This window comes from Aulostomus chinensis, chromosome 14 (assembly GCF_037954235.1).
Source record: "Aulostomus chinensis isolate RoL2024-O1b breed Wild chromosome 14, RoL_Achi_v1.0, whole genome shotgun sequence".
NCBI lineage: Eukaryota > Metazoa > Chordata > Actinopteri > Syngnathiformes > Aulostomidae > Aulostomus > Aulostomus chinensis.
The window spans coordinates 5043968-5062772 of NC_141333.1; the positions used below are offsets into that span (position 1 = coordinate 5043968).

Here is an 18805-nt window from a genome sequence, read left to right on the forward strand (position 1 = left end):
CTTGGAAAGAAAAGTGAAAACCTCAGGTCCTATACAACATTTATAGACTTTTGGAAATCATCTGGCTCGATGGGAACACAGTCGTCTCATGAAATCTAATTGGTTCATGTCGCTCCACCGTGTCTGTCAGTCTAGGTACTGCATTTATTCTCTTCTAGACTCAATTGGTTTCCATCAGTCTGTTCATGAACCCACTCACTGTCACAACCGCACCCTCGACCTCGTCCTAACATGGACGGATGGAAGGTTTTTCGTCGCTGCTGTTGCAGAGGATGTGCTTGCTCATGGAGAATCGTTGGGTGTAAATTCATTGAAGGAGTGTGGTACTGGACCTGCTCCACTTGTACAGTGTCACGAGATAACTTTTGTTGTGATTTGGCGCAATACAAATAAAATTGACTTATCCGTGTTTCCTGTTTCCATGCACCTGGAGCAGGCTGGAGTGAATTGAGGCTGGAATTTTAAACCGAGAGGTTCCCAGTTTGGAGTTGTCTGAAATCTTCTACTTTCTAGAAGAATGTTGTGGGTATAAACTTTTCTCAAAGTCCCCCACAGGACCAGAAACAACAAACTCTGAGCTAGCATGCTAGTAGCAACCTACATGCTGAAAATCAAAAATGAGGCCGGTGTGATCAGGTTCCTACTAAGCCAGACGTTTCTCCTGAGCTGAAACTCTATGTCCATGTGAGAATAGCTGCTTTTGTATTCTTTTTTTTTTTCACTCTCTTGGCTTCTCATTGTGTTACTTTTGGCTGTAGCAGGTAGAATTTTTTTTTTTCAAGACTTGCTCTGAATACGCAACTGTGCAGCACCTTTTCACCGCTAAGTGGTACCAGCCGGTGAACATGGTTGAAGATTTTAGTAGCTAAAGAAACACTCTTTTCCCTCAGGAGCTGACAGAGCAAACCAGATGGACAGAAACTCCAAAGGTGACTCTGTGGGAATAAAAAAGTCTGTTACATTTGGTTCAGCCGAGCAGCCGAGAAAGGTGATTTTTGACGGTTTTGACAAACAACCTGTGACACATTTCACAAGTCGGTGCTTCTAAAAGCTGGTGTCCAAGGGTCATTGCCTCTTGTCTGTTAGGAAACCACTTAAAATATTATCAAATCATTAAGTCGACTGACATTGCTCTCTGGCTTGTTGTTGATAATGCCTGCATGTCTGCTTGGAACACAATTTTTCAAAACACTTAAATAAAATGAGTTTTTACTGCCAAAAGCATCACCACAAGGTGCTGCGTTGCTACTTTTATCAGTGTGCAGGGCTCCCCCCCCCCCTCCCCCCGTGCCTGTGAGGGTTCACCCTCTCTGACAAAAGACATACAGGTGAAGCGGCTGCTTAATCGCCTGTAGGTGCGTGAGTGTGGATGATTCAGTATGTGTGAGCCCTGTGATACTCTCGCGACCTGTTGAAAATGAATCCCATCTCCTTTAAGTGTGAGCAGCCCTCAGTGACCCAGCGCAGTAGAGAGAGATTATGAATTGATGGATTAACAGTGCAGTCAAACAGCAAACAACCTAAGCGCTGGCATAAACACATTAAATTGACACTCTCAAGGTCAATATGACAGATTTCTGTCACAGAGGAATTATTTACAGGGTTCAAACCTATTTTACCAACAAATTTCCATGAATTTCCCACCCCTGTGAGGAAAACTTTAATGACAGCACGATCTCTGAAATGTCTGTTTACATATGAAATCTTTCTTCTCAATAACTGAACCACATCTATTCGGACATGTTGCGCCTTTCGTAAAAATTTCTGGCTTTTTTTTTTTTTTTAACTTTTCAAATGCTCACTAGTTTCAAAGATCCAGGACTTTTTCATGACCAAATGAACCCTATAGTTTCTGGAGTTAGTCGGTAGGCTATCATTTCATTAGCGATAAAGTAGCTGGAAGACATTCCAAAATTAAGAATCATTTGACATCTCCAGTGAGTATGACCTAAATTAAGAGTGACGAGATGTATTCGGCCCAGAGCAAGGACATGTATCATTTTTCATCACAAACGCTGCCATGTTGAATGACGTAAAAACCTTTTGGCTCTCCAAAAATTCTCACTTTGCTATTATAGTTGGATTTCGCCAGCTGTTCAGTGCGTTCTCCCGCCTTGGCAGCTGAAACTCTCACGTTTACTGTTACTTTTGGTGCATGTAATATTATGAAAGAGGTTGCAGCAATTTTGGGAGCTGATAAATGTGTCTTTAAAAAGTGTTTGTGTTCAGGAATCCTCGTGTGGTTATCTTTATGTGTGTGTGTGTGTGTGTGTGTGTGTGGGGGGGGGGGGGGGGTATTTGTCCATCTTAAATACATGGAATTTTTGTTGAGTGTTTGTTCTTTAGTGTCAGTCCAGCAGATAGATACCCTTCTATTCTTCATGTGTATATTAGAGATCCAGAAACCCACTGGATGGCTAACCGCTGGATATTTTAGCTGCAATACCAACTAGCGTTGGGGTACGGTAACATATCGCCTCAACGTCATCAAATACACCATTATCCAAAATAAACTGTCGAACTACAGTTGTACTTAACACTTGCTGCAAAAAAACTGACAAAAAATGACAAGATGCTGTTATTTTAGTGTTGGATACATAGACGGAACTACTTTCCTGACAGGGCACTGTGATTTTTGATCAAGCGCCTCAGAAGCCCCACCAGAAGAGAGACTGCTCCTGCTAATCATGGCCAACTTTGTTGGAGAGGGTGACAAACCTAGACCCTGAACCTGATCCATGTGAACCGGAATATACTCAGAGAGGAAACTTCAGGCTTTGACATCCGAGAGAGCAAAACCAGATGGAGGCTGAGGCAGACCGAGTAGTTTGGGGTACCCATCTGATAAAAAAAAACAACAATTCATTGAAAGCACAACCCATTCGTACAAATAATCAAGACTGACTTTTGAGGCAGTATGCTACCGTGCCCCAGTGCATGGATGCATTCATTCCATTCTAAGCTAACTAGCAGTTAGCCATCCAGTGGGATTCTGAGCTCCCTGATACCAACAGAGAGGAGAGAAGGGTTTCAATCTGCTTGCCTGACACTAAAAATAGTAAACTTTGAGCGAACTTTCTAAAAAACAATTCTGAGTTCCTTTATTATCCATATTCAGTGTCCATCGTTCCCCGTAACATAGGCCTGTAGTGGCACCATAGCCACCATTTTTCAGGTCAATCTGGTGAATACAGTATGACAGCTAAAAATAACCAATCTGCTTTGCAAACTGACTCTGCTTGTATTCATGTGTTTGTGTGGTTAACTGATGTAAGTGGTTATTCAATGAATGTTAAGGAGAAAAAAAAAAAACGGGACAAGATGTTCCTGGCTGCTGGTTACCAAAACTGCCCACTTACACACACACACACACACACACACACACACACACACACACACACTGACACATTGTCAAGATGGGCTTGACAATGTAGGGCCTTATTGTAAGACGTGAAAGAGGATTTTATGGTTCCTCTGGCTGTGGCCATGGCGAGTAATTTCAGAGAAATGTGTGTTTGGTACTGTGATTGCATGCAGGTACGTCAGCTTTGATTTATATGTCTGCCGGTGCCATGTAAGTGTGTGTTTCACATGTGACAGCATGTGTCTGTTTAATTGTGAGTGAGAGCAGAAGCCGGGGGTGCAGCATGAGTGAAGCGTCTGCATCTTTGCCCAGAAAAGGCAGGAAAGGAGACGTGGAAACGCTATTCTGAAGTGTGAAGCTCTTCTTTTCTTCAGGTGTTATAAAGGTGTCTGATATATGTGAGTCTAAGTAAAGCCCTGCCAAATGTGGAGTGATCGCCCACTGAGTGCAGCATGTTCTGTTTTATGACAGAGAGAATGAGTAAAAATACACCCAGCTCCTGGGAGACGGTCTCTATGGCAGCGGTTACTATGGTGATGGCAAGGCTGCACGTGAAGTGATGGCTGTCATGGGACCCTGGGAGGTTCACCCCCTTGAGTTTCTGGAGATGGCACACACACTCACACTCACGCGCACACTCACACAAACACACACACATACACACACACACACACACACACACACAGCTGGAAGAGAAGGGAGACTACTTGAGGTGAAATTCAGTGAGAATTGACACCATGCTTTCTTACTTAAGCTGTGTGTGGAGTGTGTGTATTTGTGTATGTATGTGTAGTGTATGTGTGTGTGTGCGTGTGTGGGTGTTTGCACGTGTTGTCAGCTCTTGCTGAATGTCTCACCACATCTCTGATTTTAATGTTTTAATCAAAGTGTTAAAAGAACAAAATCCAAAAAATTGACACACGTGTGTGTGCACGTGCACGTGCGCGTGCGTGCGTTTGCTCGCATATGTTGGGCATTTGCACATCCACATGTAGCGCTGCCTCTGCAGAGTCAGTCTGCTCTGTCATACTGTTTCCATAGCAGCAGCAGCAAGAGCCAACACAGCCAACCACGCTCACTTCCCAGTTTCACCCTATTGGTGCCGGCTCACTCTGACTCTCTTCTTACTTGTTTTTTGTTTTTTTTTGTGCTTCTGCTGCTGCTGCTGCTTGAGCTCTGTGGGAGTCTGGACTTGATACATGTCAGTGCCCTCCTTGATACACTCAGATGGGGCTGGACAGGTCAACATCAACACAAAGTAACAGGAAATACAAGCAGTTATATCCTGTGAGGTGTATTTTAACCCCTAAAGGTAATTGGAAATTGGCTTGGAGTTTTTTTAAGCCTTGGTGCTGATTTATTGTTATTGTATACTTCAAGACTGAAAGTTTTGTCATTTGTCTAATATATTTGTATCATCTCATGTGAAGTGATTGCATATTCCACTGTTGATTAAAGAAATCATTACAGTTCTTCATCCTCCCAAGTCTAGGCCTTTTCTTTGTCCTGTTTCGGGGGCTTTCTTGGATGAATGTGGTCTCAGCTGTTTCTGTGTCATGAATGTGACTGTCCGCAATCAGCTCTAATTGCAGCCCGCAATCAATGTTCATATTTTACATTGTCCCTGAATATTTAGCCCTCTAATTCTAAAGGGTAACATCAGCTTTTTTCTCTCTGACCTCACTTGACAAAAAAAGGTGTTATTTTTAGTCTTCTCTGCGCTTGCATATTTAAGCTGTTAAGTCAATAGACTGCATAATCAAGCCCGCTGCAGAGTGTGAGTGTCACTGTGGGGTGATGTCTCTCCTTTCAAATGAGCATGAATCATGCACATTTAAACCTTTTGGTTATAACTCCAGAATTCACTGACTAAATCTAAAGAACATTTCTCAAAAATATCACAAAAAGATGGTATTTTTATATCCAGAGGGTCAAAGGTCAACTTCTGTGTGACACGATCGTGTTCAGCGATCACACTTTTCTTCTTTACTTACTCCGCCAGGTTTAAAATCTGCCTCATGGTTCCATCTAATCCTGCTGGCAGGTAAATGCCACAGAAAACATGACCTTCTTGGCCAGTGGGGGTGATAAGATGGATGCTGAAAATAAGAAGGAGTTATATCACAATGAATCCCTTGTCCTGCACTCCAGTAGCAGAGCACAGAGGTTTATTCAGGACATTGTACTGGGCCATCTGGCCCTCGGCTGGGATGTCAAGCGGTTGATTAGAGAACGCAGAAAAGCATTAAACTGACTCACACCTTTCAACCAAGAAAGCACTGAGAGGCCCTGCTCACTCAGCCAATGGGAAGAGGCCCTCCACTGCAGGACAGTGTCAACTGATACGTTTGTGCTCTGCAGGTTGTCATAATATTTTAAGAGAGAATAAAGCCAAATGAAACCATGAAGTTTTTGACATATAACAGAGACTTAAGACATGCAGTCGGAGTGCTTTGGTGAACCATCACTGATGCGGTGGACGCAAAACAGGATCTAGATCCTGGAGACAACCCCTGGACTGATGAGGAGGATGTTGCATTTCCAGCCAAAACATGTAAGAATTATGCACTACTGTCTATACACACTGGACCAATGGAAGAGTGAGCAGGGTTTTGATCTGGGCCCTCCATATCCGACCATAACAACCAGACAACCAACAGAAGACTGGACCAGACTGCATGACTCACTCACACGTCTTTTCTACCCCAAAACCCCCAACTTTCCTTACAAAAAACAATAAATAAACACTAATTTAATATATAATATATAATTTTCATGTGTTATTTGCCCATTTTTTCCATCTATTCATCCTTCATCAGGGATATTTACAGTATTTGTTGGGTCGTCACAGATTCAAGCCCTAAAACTATATGTAATTGCTTATCTGATTGGTGTAATCCTAATCCTGTACCCTCGAATCCAAAACTAGTCGACTGTGCTTCTGGATCCAAGGTGTGAACACCATTAAAAAAAATAAAAACCTTCTGTACTGCTGCGTTTACACATATCGTCGACAAACTGTAAATCCCAGCTCACCTCATTACGCCTGCGTTGTGGATGGCTGTGGACAAGGATGTATTGATTTTAATGGTGCAGCCCTTTTAGATAAACCGTCCTGGAGGATCTGCAGTCGACTTTTATCTGATTTCAGCAGGCTTGCAACAAACGAGTGTCCTCACAACACCCAAGATCATCTGTCTATCACCCAAATTCATCTGGAGCGGGACATGCGTGTGTTTGCTGACAGATAAAGCCGCAGGTCTTATCTCGGAGCCTCCTGATCACCCTCTTGCTCCACGCTACACCTCTTCATTTTCATGTTCTCCCACTCCTCACCCCCCCCCCCCTTCAGTCCTGGTTACTGCAGCTATTAGTGTAACTCCTCTTTCTCGACAGCTGGTTTTAGCTCACCCAGATTAAACAGGGAAGTGAGGCGGTGGTCAGACAAGTGAAAACGCACTCATTGTTCTTGAAAGGGCTGGCATTAAAACCGTCGCTGTTTGTCAGTAGATTGAGTGTAGTGCGCATTTTAGTTTGAAATGATAAAGCTGAGTGATAAATCCTCACTCAGAGATTTTAATACCCATGGTTAGCCTACTTATGCCATTCAGCCCCTCGCTTTTTAAATGGAGTCATGTAATGGAGCGATGTTGTCGCAGAATTACAAAGGATTCAGTCTAATTATAGGGCTCTGGCTTGTTGTTTGTAGAGAGTCGGTGTGTGTGCATGCGTGTGTGTGTGTGTGTGTGTGTGTGTGTGTGTGTGTGTGTGTGTGTGTGTGTGTGTGTGTGTGTGTGTGTGTGTCTGCTCTGTGCTGGATAACTACTGGTTGGCAGTGGACAACTGTATTACCCATCTGCCCCGGGTTTTACACCTGGCTGGCAAACAAGCTCTGTCATTTGAAGCACTCAAACTAATGTTAGTCCCACATCGTCATCATCGCCTTAAAACAAATGAGAGCTGACTGTTGCTCTGTGGTGACGTGTTACATGAAATATGCAGTAGCCATTTTGAGCGGGTTCATCACTGCAGTAGAAGAAGAGTGAATTGAACGGTTTCACTAGATCCTTGAGGACGAGAACAGCAGTGAAACCTGAACAGATTTGGTGAAGAACAAGAACTTTTCGACTCCATCTTTCAATGATCCTCTCAGGGGGCTTTCACGCTTCCTGCGTGGTGCACCATTTCAGTCCAGCGTAGAGCAAATCTGCATTTTTCCTTTGGTCCGGTTTCCTTTCTCAGCGTCATTTTGTCATCATTTGTTTAAAACTGAATTCCGCTGACGCATCTTTAGATATGTTGCATGTGCAGTGTGTGTTTGGTCGGTTGCTTTTCACACCTCAGATGAAACGCTACAAGATTCACTTGGAAGTCCCTCATTTTGCACAGGACCAGCGCTTGAACAATGTGAATGTTTTCACACCAGCCTAAACAAACCCGACGCGTATCCCAAGTAATTTGAAGACTTTTTCCAGATGTGCTGTGTGCACTTGCTTGGTTTTTGGGTAACTGTCCCGTTCACGCTTCAGCTTGTAGGACAGTTTTGTGTCTGACCGGGTGTCTCCCCAGGCCGGATGTGCTGTCATGGACAACTTTGCATTGAATAAATCCTGCAGAAGTTATTGTCTGTGCCATGTTTTTAGCTTGGCATCACTTTGACTTAGCGTCGGGCTTGACCGTGTTGTAGGGGTGATGTTGCTTTCTTTTTCGCTGCTATCTACTTCTCTCTGACGCAGATATGCTCTCAGTTACCATACTTTGTCACAGATTGACTCAGCATCAACCGCTAGTATCAATTTTTTCCAGTCAGTTTCCTTAAAAGTGAGATCAACAACCAATCCTTAACCCCTCGCTCTCTCTCTCTCTCTCTCTCTCTCTCTCTCTCTCTCTCTCTCTCTCTCTTTTCTCGCCTCTTCTCACCTCTACAGTGCAGTGTCTTGAAATGACAACAAAGCGGAAGCTGATTGGCCGGCTGGTGCCGTGCCGTTGTTTCCGTGGGGAAGAGGAAGTGATCTCGGTGTTGGACTACTCTCACTGCAGCCTGCAGCAGGTCCCCAAGGAAATCTTCAGCTTCGAGAGAACTCTGGAGGAGCTCTACCTGGACGCCAACCAGATAGAGGAACTACCCAAGGTAATCCTGAGATAGCAACTCTCTACTGTCTCCCTGGTGGTCTTCAGCTGGTGGACGACAGCTAAAGTCATGTTTAGTCAGATTGCCAAGCCAAAATCCTTGCACAGCGTCTCAGAACTGAGAGCGTTGTCATTCCCTGCCCCGCAGTTTGTAAATCTTAAAGTGACTTCAGAGCAAAAAATTGCACATAAAATGTCTAATGTTTCCTCAGTTAAACACGTAGACATTAAAAATTCTCAGTACACATAGAAATGAAAACTCCTGCTGATGGTGCTACTTTGGGGATTGCTGCATTTGACAGCTGTGAGTGGCAGGAAACATGAGGTGAACAAGTAGGTGAATTTCTGTCAGCGTTGCTTCCACGTGTTGGCATTTGAACCTGAAATATCCAGAAAACTCTCATGTGGGCAGTAAACACACGGCAACATCCCTCTAGTATTTCGGGGGTGGGGGGTGGGGGAGGTCACAGGTGCTGTTTATGAAGCTGCCTCATTTTATTGATATTCTGTCTCAATGACTGAGATGCTGAAATTAAGTTCTAAATATAACCGGCATGAATGAAGACAGTTTAATGTGAGTGGCGAGAAAAAAAATCTGCGGTCTTCTATAAGAGCCACTGAGTGATTGGCTTTTATATACATGATTTATAGAGCTCCTGAAGTGTGTGTGAGTATAGAAGTGATTGTGTGTTTTTAAGGCTGACTGTGCCTGTGGGCACAGAGCAGCCCTGTGCATGTTTCCCACTTCATGCTGTTTTATTTCCTATTCAACACCAGTGACACACAGATTTCACGCAGCTTAATACGGCTGAAATCTTTCCAAAATGTGTAATCTAAGATGAGCTATAGCCTTACACTGTGACCCTGATTGAAATGTTTATGAAACTCATAAACCAGCTGATTTGACACCCCCCCCCCCCCACACACACACACACAATGCATGAATAACATTTAATTTCATGCCGTATGAGCAAAGACATGAAAGTTTGGTGACTTGGAAACTTCAATCCGCTGATGCCATGTTTGCATTGCACATCACAAATAAGAAAATCAATGTTTTGTGCAAAACATGAGATGCATTTTTGGTAACTCTACATCACAATAAGATGTTTACATCCCAGTTCAGCTACGAACAGATACTCTAACACGCATGGAAATCATCAAATCCCATTTTTTGGGTTGTTTGACTGGAGTAACGAGGTGCTGTACAGCAATCATGGCGCTTTATTCATTGGCAATGTGATGAAATAAGATCAAATGTACTTAAATTATCTGAGAAAAAATGTGTGCCCTGGATAACTGGTTATTTTCATATTCCCTTTGGTTGTAATTACCATAAAGACTCATTACATATCACAGATAAATGTTAAATAAACATATCTGCTGAATTTGTCGAAAAGTTATAGCTACATTTCATCAAACCACATATAAAAAGTCACCTGATGACATGCTAATCTTTGCCAGGCGTGTATCAAAGATGAGGACCTGCACAGGTTTTGTTTACGCTGGCGTTGCTTGGTCTGTCAGCAGGATCATGACACGAAGACGAGGACTTTCATGAACCTGGTGCAGCGGGAGCCAAGGAGGGACTCATTATATTCTGGGGAAGATCCATTGAACAGCATAAATCTTCATACTGGTGTCCAAGTGCCCATCTGTCAGTGGGATAAACTAAAACCTCTCAGGGTGATTTTCATGAAAAACGGCAGAGGGGTTCATTCAGGGTTTCTCCAAAAATTCCCTTTGGCAGAGTTACGTTCTCTGCAGAATGCCCTTTATGCTCTCTCCATACTGGTTTATCAGATATTTATAGCATGAAATTTAATTGAATAGAATTATGCAAAATTGAAAAATAACTATTCTCTAGTAACAATTCTAGAAAACAGCAGTAAACAGACTTTTAGCCAACTAGCCATTCTTTTATTTTAGCTTCCTGTTGATCCTTTTTTTTTTAATCTCTGCTAAATTATAAACTGATCCATCTCTGTCCTAGAGTTTTACCTTTTGTATCTGCTTTACTTTTCGCCTCATTTACAACTTGAACCACGTTCCCTTCAATGTGCTCTCGCCCGTTGTTCTCCATACCGTTTCTGTTTTCTAAGCGCATTCATTTTTCCATTTTCCTTTTTCCTTTTACTCGGCATCCGCTATGTTTTGTCATCTGCGCTGTTTTGCGATTGAGGGCGTGTTTCTCATAATGTTTGTGCTCTCACTCTCGCGTGTTTTTTGTCCTCAGGGGCCACCGTATGGAGAAGATTAAATCTGTATTATTCAAAGACAAATGCAGCTAAAATAACAATGGTTTTTTTTTTTAACAACATTAGGTGGTGCAAGCCTCCAGCTCCCTTCTCACACTATCCTTTGAACTGTTGTGCTAAAAGCCTTTTTTTTTCCTAAAATCTGACTAATAATTAAATTTTCCCCCTCTGCGGCTCCATAGCAACTCTTCAACTGCCAGGCCTTGAAGAAGCTGAGCATGCCCGATAACGACCTCTCCAACCTGCCCACCACCATCGCCAGCCTGGTTAACCTCAAAGAGCTGGACATCAGTAAAAACGGTAAAGATAAATAAATGAATAAAATCAAGATGTAATGTGTAACCCAGAAAATAATCTGCAGATCAACTCACAGGCCCTATTAATCTGATAATACTGATAGACCTATTAGAGAAGATGATAATCTCTTTGCACCACTTGCGTAAAATTTCAATTAGAACATGTCGAGATAAAGCATGTGGAGTTGAGGGGGAAATGAGGACATCGTAGAGTTTTCCTACCGAACAGCCAATCTGAATTAAACCTCTTCATCAGAGTAATTGCACATCGAACGTATTTAACCAAAACATGACAAAACTTCATGGTAGGTGATTTGCTCCTTAATTCACTGTATTAAGAATTCTCTCCACCAAATGTATAGTTATGGAACCGACGCATCCCGCTGTCTCAGCATGTTTTCTTTTCTCTCACAGGTATCCAGGAGTTTCCAGACAATATAAAGTGCTGTAAAGGCCTGTCAGTGGTGGAAGCCAGTGTCAACCCCATCACCAAGTAAGACGCGCTATCTTGTCCTGGAGGTGTCAGATATTCAAACCACCAGTGCACTGAGTGGAACCCACACTGGATTAGTCTGACCTCTTGACCTCTTATTCACACATACTTTTTATCCGTCCAACACGTACAGGTACAGAAAAAAAAGGGATGTTCTAGCCAGGATATTTTTTATTCGGTGTAGAATTTGAACGTGGATAAAGGCTTGTACTATACGAAAGATAGATGATGGATGATTAAGATGCTGTAGTGGGCACTACTAGCGGTTGGTTTGGAATCCTCATTAGCTGCTGCATCACTGAAGCTACAGTATTCTTGCCAGGAAATGCATTTATATCTCTCAGCACGATACATAAACAAATCCAGCAATACGTGACAGGAAAAAAAACACAAACTAACTGAAATAAGTTGGTAAATAAACCCATACACAGAGTGTCCTTGCCAGCGTGCTGACTTTATCTACCATGTTCCATTGTGGCTACACTCAACGCACTTCACACACGCTCATTTTTGTGAAGACAATATTTCAGGAATGCCTGGAGGGAATTTCTTTCAAATTTGTGATGAATATCCACTGGGACTTGTGGATGAACTGAAAAGATTTTAGCGGTTAAAGTTCACCGTGACAGGCAGGAATCACTGAGGGGAACATCTTCCCTGTGGTTTGTCTCGTTCTTCCTCCATTGCCTTTTATCATACGACATTGTTGTTCTCAACATGCGACAACATTTTTGATTCCTGACTACCCAGGATGGTCTGGCTCAGACTGTAGAGTCAATACATAATCGATATTCCAAAACAGAGTTTCTAAAGGAAATATCTATATATCTATATCTATATATCTATATCTATATCTATATCTATATCTATATCTGATACAGGCAAATGTTTCTTTCCTGCCCTGAGTTGTGAACATCAGATATTTTGCTTGTAACTTTCGAAAAAAAAAGAAAAGAAAGGAAAATAGGACGTGTTGTTTGCATGTCAGGCGTATCCAAGACAGGCAGAAGATCAGTGGTAATTACAGGCTGGTCAAACCTCCACCACCATGTCTAAATGGTGTCCATGACCATGTCTAAGATTTGATTGGGCCAAGGCCGTAGCCTCCGGAGAACTTGTCCTTAAACAACCTTGGACGGTCAATGACAAGAAGGCACATCAATACAGACCAGATGCATTTACATCACAATCTGGCTCAAACATGATAAATCCATGAATTGATAAATATCATGATTAATAGATCCTATCCATAGTGAAAATCATAAATATCCACCACACTGGTAATTAACGATATTGCCCAGGTAACCTGAAGTAAAACTACACTGAACCAGAAATGCTTTGTTTTATGTGTGTGTGTGTGTGTGTGTGTGTGTGTGTGTGTGTGTGTGTGTGTGTGTGTTTGTGTGTGTGGACGCACGTGCATGCATGTGCGTGCGTGCACGTGATGAGTCATCCTCTGGCTAACAGTAGCAAGTTGTTCTGCTGGAGTTGTTATGGGAACAAGGTGTATGTTTTATCCCATTGAGGCCCTTCAAGGACACACTCTCTTTCACTCTTTTATTCCTCTTTTGTGTGCCTTCTAACTTGTACTCTCTCTCGCTCTTTCTTTCTTTCTTTCTTTCTTTCTTTCTTTCTTTCTTTCTTTCTTTCTTTCTTTCTTTCTTTCTTTCTTTCTTTCTGCCTGGTCTGTCTTTCCATTCTCCCCAGACTCCCAGATGGTTTTACACAGCTCCTGAATCTGACCCAGCTCTTCTTAAACGATGCCTTCCTGGAGTATCTACCGGCTAACTTTGGCAGGTAAACACATCACGCATGTCATATCCTCGTTTGCAAGTGTGATGAATGTTTAGCACTTTTAAGGCAGCGGAGAAATTACCTTAACAAATAAAAAAATGTGCAGGTCCAGGTTTATTAGCTTTTACTGAGCAAGGAAAGTGATTTTGGATGAGCCTTTTTTTTTTATGTTATACAATGTGTTGGATTCTGTCTGAGCATTAAGTGTTTTATGGATATTTGTCTTAGAGGTAGCAGTCACATTTTTTGATTATGCCTGGATGAGAGTTCATGAATAATTTACCACAATTCCATAATTAAATAGTGAAGCTCTACCATTGTGCCAGTGTAATGTGTTTTCATCTCTTCTGTCATGAATTTATTCATACATTGATTCATGAAAGCCTCCTGACATTGACTTTATAATACATTTTGTATTTTTTTATCCAGATTATTGTTCACAGCTGTTTTGTAGATTAATTTGGGGTTATCAGACATTGCTTAATGACTATATACACTCACTTTTCAATTTATTTGAACCCTGAATTACTGCTCTCTCAAACAGAGATGGAAGGATTTGTAAAGAGTGTAAAGATAGGATCACTGCTACAGAGAGAGGAGTCATCTTTACTTTTAGAGTTAACCAGGGAATTTTTCATCATATCGTCTCATCTGATCCATTACCTTCCTAGAAACATGAAAGATAATCAACGGAGTGAGTAAAGTTTTGGGACTTTTTCTGTTGATTAGACTCTCCAAACTACGGATCCTGGAGCTGAGAGAGAACCACCTGAAAACCATGCCAAAGTAAGACTTGATGTGTACATCGACACACACACACATTCACACACACACACGCACGCGCGCATACACATTTCATACCGGGCTCGCTTGCTTCCCCAGGTGTCCAGATTAAAACTACGCTTATCCCTGGCAGGTGTTCTTGGATACTGAGGATTTTTCTTTTTCTTTTTTTTTTAGTACAGGAACAGTTGTCTCTTAACATTTAAAAAATGTGCCGTGGTCAGCATGATTTAGCCGAATTTACGCTCGTGTTCATACCTCCGCAGTGGCATCTCGTACAACTGTCACTGCTGTGAACAGCCGTGCTCACGCGATCCTAATGCAGTTTGAGTTCTTGATGAAATGATTCTGAGAGTATCAGAGTCATCTTTGAGGCCTTGAGCTTCCCTGGTAAGAGATGCTCCATAAACACAAGGCCAGCAGAATAATTAGTTCAACGTATGAACAAACAGTAGAGCATCTGAAAAGGAAGGATTTAGCTGAGAATGAGAGAAAGGGCTCAGGAGGGGGTTTTTTTTTGTCATTCTGAGAACATTGTAAGCTCGGAGCACAAAGGCATAACTCTAAAGTGAATGGTGCAGCATTTTCCTGCTATGTGAAGCGCTACATGGGTGCGAGTGCACTGCTTTTTACATGTGGACGTTTTAAAGACGCGACAGATAATTATTGTGTACTTCTCTGCAGGAGGCTTTAGTGGATTCCTGCTGCTCCTGTAAAAGGCCTGCGAGCACAGATTCATGACCTGTTTACCCGGCATCCAAAGTTGTTTTCAACTTGGCTGATAACAGGACAAACAAATACATGTCGTCTGTTCGTTCGATGTAAAGTAATTCAAATTAAAAGTGGCATTTGTTATTTCAAATTGAATTTTAGTAAACAACAACTTTGTTTCCCTCCTCTCAGGTCCATCCACAGACTGACTCAGCTGGAGAGGTTGGATCTAGGTAGCAATGAATTCTCTGACCTGGTGAGCATTTTGCTGGATTTTTCTAAGGCTGAAATATGAATGTTTTATTAGTTATGTGTGTGTTTACCGGGTGGAACATTGTTACTTTTAAAGAGATTTAGTGTGAGAAACATGAGGGAGTGTCAGAAACACAGATACATCCCATTTCACATGTTAGAACCCAGTGCAGCATGCGTCGAAGAGACTCGTCTCGTTGGTGGGTTCACCTGGACTGAGACACAGTGACGTTGTGGAGGAAGAGAGGGCAGGATGGAGGCTGACATGATGTGACATCAGGGTTAGACAGGAAGTTGATGGTATGGTCACTTCCTGCCAAGATAGAGAGCTTCCAGGCACATCTCTTCTCTTTTCCTATTTCCATCAAAGTGACAACCGTCTCTGCATCTAATAAGGCAGATTTATGCAAAACAGGTCCATGCTGATTAGCGTTTTGGTTGTTAATATTTGGTGTTGACATGTTCGTCCTGTTTGCACGTCAGCCGGAGGTGTTGGAACAGATCCACAACCTGAAGGAGCTGTGGCTGGATAACAACTCTCTACAGTCTATACCAGGGGTGAGGACACTTCCATCACCAAAGAAAAACTGTGCTGAAAATATTTATGTAACGTATGATAGCTTCATGTCTCCTCTAACCCTGCAGTCAATAGGAAAACTTCGCCAGTTGAGGTACTTGGACTTGGCTAAGAATCGTATTGAGACTTTGGACACGGATGTTTCAGGCTGTGAAGCCTTAGAAGACCTGCTACTGTCCTCCAACATGCTGCAGCACCTCCCTGACAGTATAGGTACGCACGCGCACGCACACACACACACACACACACACACACACAGGTTCACATTTACATTTACAAAAGTCCTTCAAGACTCTGGAGAACATGTAATGCTTGGAACAAAAGTTTCAATATTCTATACATCTGCTCAACGGAGTTGTTTGGGTAGCTTATCTCAGCACTCATATAAGTGGTGTCAAACCTTTACATCTAGAAAGCGAATATGATAAAGGGCTCATTTTAATTGGAGCAGACTCAAGAGACAGATGGAGCAGTTAAAGAGGGATCTTTTTTATTTTGATTGGGTTGTAGTGTGAAGCAGGTGATGAGAGTCTAATGGAGCAGGTGGGTGAGAAACAGGGTTGGAGCAAGGAACACGGGGGAGAACCGGAACATAGGTCGGATAATTCATAAAGAACTGAGCAGGAGACAGCAGGTTTTCCATCATTTTAAAAGTAGACATACTATAATAAGTTTAATACAGGAATACGTAGGCGAAAAAGTGTGATATTTCACATTTCTATTTTAAAAGCGGGTGGCACAGTGGTGCAGTGGTTAGTAATCCCGCCTCACAGCAAGAAGGTTCCAAGTTCCAGTCCCAGCTCCAGCACAGGATCTCTCTACGTGAGTCTCCATGTTCTCCCTGTTCCTGTGTGGGTTCTCTCTGGTACTCCAGCTTCCCCCCACAGTCCAAAGACATCAAGAGGGGACGAGGCTGATTGATCCTCTAAATTGACCGTAGGTGTGACTGTGAGTGTGAATGGTTGTCTGTCTGTATGTGTTGGCCCTGAGCTGGACTGGCGACCCGTCCAGGGTAAACCCCGCCTCTCGCCCAAAAGCTGCTGGGATAGGCTCCACCCCCCCACCCTTAACAGGATAAGTGATTGAAAATGGATGGAATTTTAAAAGCAATCTTTACCTGCTGTAAACTCATCTTTGTGAGAGGACTTCTTGCCTGAAAAAGGAACTTCAGACAGAAATGTGCAAACTTCCATAATCCGGTAAAAAGCATCTTTTCTCTCTGAGATTAATGTGTTGTTTTTTTACTTGATCTCTGACAAATAAACTCAATAAACTAAAAGAAAAATCTCTTGAATGGGATGCATTAAAGGTACAAATTAGAATCCTACTGCGCGAGGATAAGATCTTGTTGGAAGTAGTGGTGGGGCTACAGTGGATGATTCGATGATGAACCTCAGGTGTGGGGGAGAGGCAGGAACCTGGCTGCCACACCCTCGCCACAGACACACAAGGAAAAAACGGGAGCGGGGTAACAGAAGCCACATATTTCCCAGAATGTCTTGGTATCCCTTTAACCCCTGATGGAGCCGTGTGCAGCAGCTGAAGACCGTAGATCGCAGGCATGAGCCTGTGTGGTTTCAGAAAGAAAATAGTAACTGGTACCATGAAACTCCAATCAAGAATGTCTGAGTATTTCCTGTAAGGACAGAGGTGTGTTTTGCATGTCGTGTAGGAATGTTGAAGAAGCTGACAACACTGAAGGTAGATGACAACCAGCTGACCTCACTGCCAAACACCATTGGGAGGTGAGAAAGCTTCACACACATCCACGCAACATAAAACGAGTCCAATTCAAGACCTGTACATCTTGAAATTATCTCAGCAGGTGTTTATCTTTGGTGGGTTGTTGTTTTATCCTGGTTTATTACTGTTAGTTGCTGTGTTGTTATGCTGGCTGATGATCGGGGGGTTCTGTGTGTTGTGTTTGCTGCGTTGCCGTGGCATTAGTGCGAAGCCCAAGCAAGGGTGAGTAACATTAGCCTTGTGGATCCGGGGGTGTGTTCAGAGATGGAGAGATGTTCGGCTGCACCACGGATACAAATGAACAAGCTAAAAAGACACACGGAGCTGTGCCAAACATCGAATTACATGCAAACAAAAACTTGAATTCCATTTCCCAGCATAATTTGACCAAGTTTTCCCACATGTAAACCTCCAAAATCTGAATTGAAAAGGAACTGCTGATCCAAATGATTGCATGTAAAAGGATTTCACTGATTTATTTCCAATAATTCATATTCTAATCCATCTCAGACTAGATTCAATTACAGTTATCCAATTAGTTGCTTTTTGAGGAATAAAAAAAAAACATGAAACACTGTAAGGGGAAAAAAAAAAAGCTTAGCAGACATCTGAGATTGCTGGTGAACATGAGGATGCTCACATTGTAGACTGCTAACAAACAACTTGTCTGCTTAAATATGAAACTCCATTAGTTTCAATAAAATTCCTTCTCTTTCTTTATGCAGTTTGAAGCATTTGAGTAATAAGATGGATTTTGTTTCAAATCGCAACTTGAAGCAGATAACCTGTGATGGATTACATTTTCACACCACCGTATGGATGCTATTAAGCATATATGACATTTACTCCACTTAAATTGTTTGCTTTGTATCTGGATGCTCTGACATCAATTTGTCTTCCTGAACAAGCTCCAGGTTTTAGCTTCAGTAAGTAGAACTGTAGACCCATTACTTCCCCTCTGATGACACCATAAACACCTTGAAAATCTTCCCCCTGCTTTCTCCTGGTAGTTTGAGGATGACTTATGAATGTGATCCCTATTTATACAGAACAGCTGCTTTTTTCCCCCCTGACTCACTCATACATTTTAGACTCATAGTTGATACTGATATAGAAATGTGAACGTTTGTATGTCTGTGTTTCGGGTTTAAGTCATTCATCCTTCAACTTAATCCAGTACTTCTTTACTTTCCTGTTTCGCTACAGGCTCTCCTGTGTAAATACTGACTACTGTATATGTGTCAAGCTGAAATGACACTTTTTTTTCCCTCCTACTTTCAGTCTGAAGACGCTGTAGAACAATTTTAGGATTGACTGAGTAAAACATTTTCTGAATTAGTTATACATTTTACAGAATGTGGACCTCATCGGTCCTACCAGTTCAAAGCGCTGGAAAATCCAACC

The 18805-nt window shown here is 42.3% G+C and overlaps 1 protein-coding gene across 11 annotated transcripts in view; it reads left to right on the forward strand.

Moving 5' to 3' along the window:
- The window catches only part of lrrc7 (leucine rich repeat containing 7), a 101260-nt gene that overhangs the window by 54463 nt on the left and 27992 nt on the right, over positions 1-18805 (forward strand). For 9 of the 11 annotated variants that reach the window (XM_086225553.1, XM_086225552.1, XM_086225555.1 and 6 more), the window contains 10 exons: positions 8293-8495; positions 10935-11052; positions 11463-11541; positions 13249-13338; positions 14065-14121; positions 15022-15085; positions 15565-15639; positions 15727-15871; positions 17331-17403; positions 17606-17623. In XM_086225553.1, coding sequence (XP_086081679.1) covers positions 8307-8495; positions 10935-11052; positions 11463-11541; positions 13249-13338; positions 14065-14121; positions 15022-15085; positions 15565-15639; positions 15727-15871; positions 17331-17403; positions 17606-17623 — 908 coding nt within the window. In that variant the 5' untranslated portion in view covers positions 8293-8306. The remainder of the gene's footprint in view (positions 1-8292; positions 8496-10934; positions 11053-11462; positions 11542-13248; positions 13339-14064; positions 14122-15021; positions 15086-15564; positions 15640-15726; positions 15872-17330; positions 17404-17605; positions 17624-18805) is intronic. The other 2 variants (XM_086225551.1, XM_086225561.1) reach the window with 1 other exon arrangement.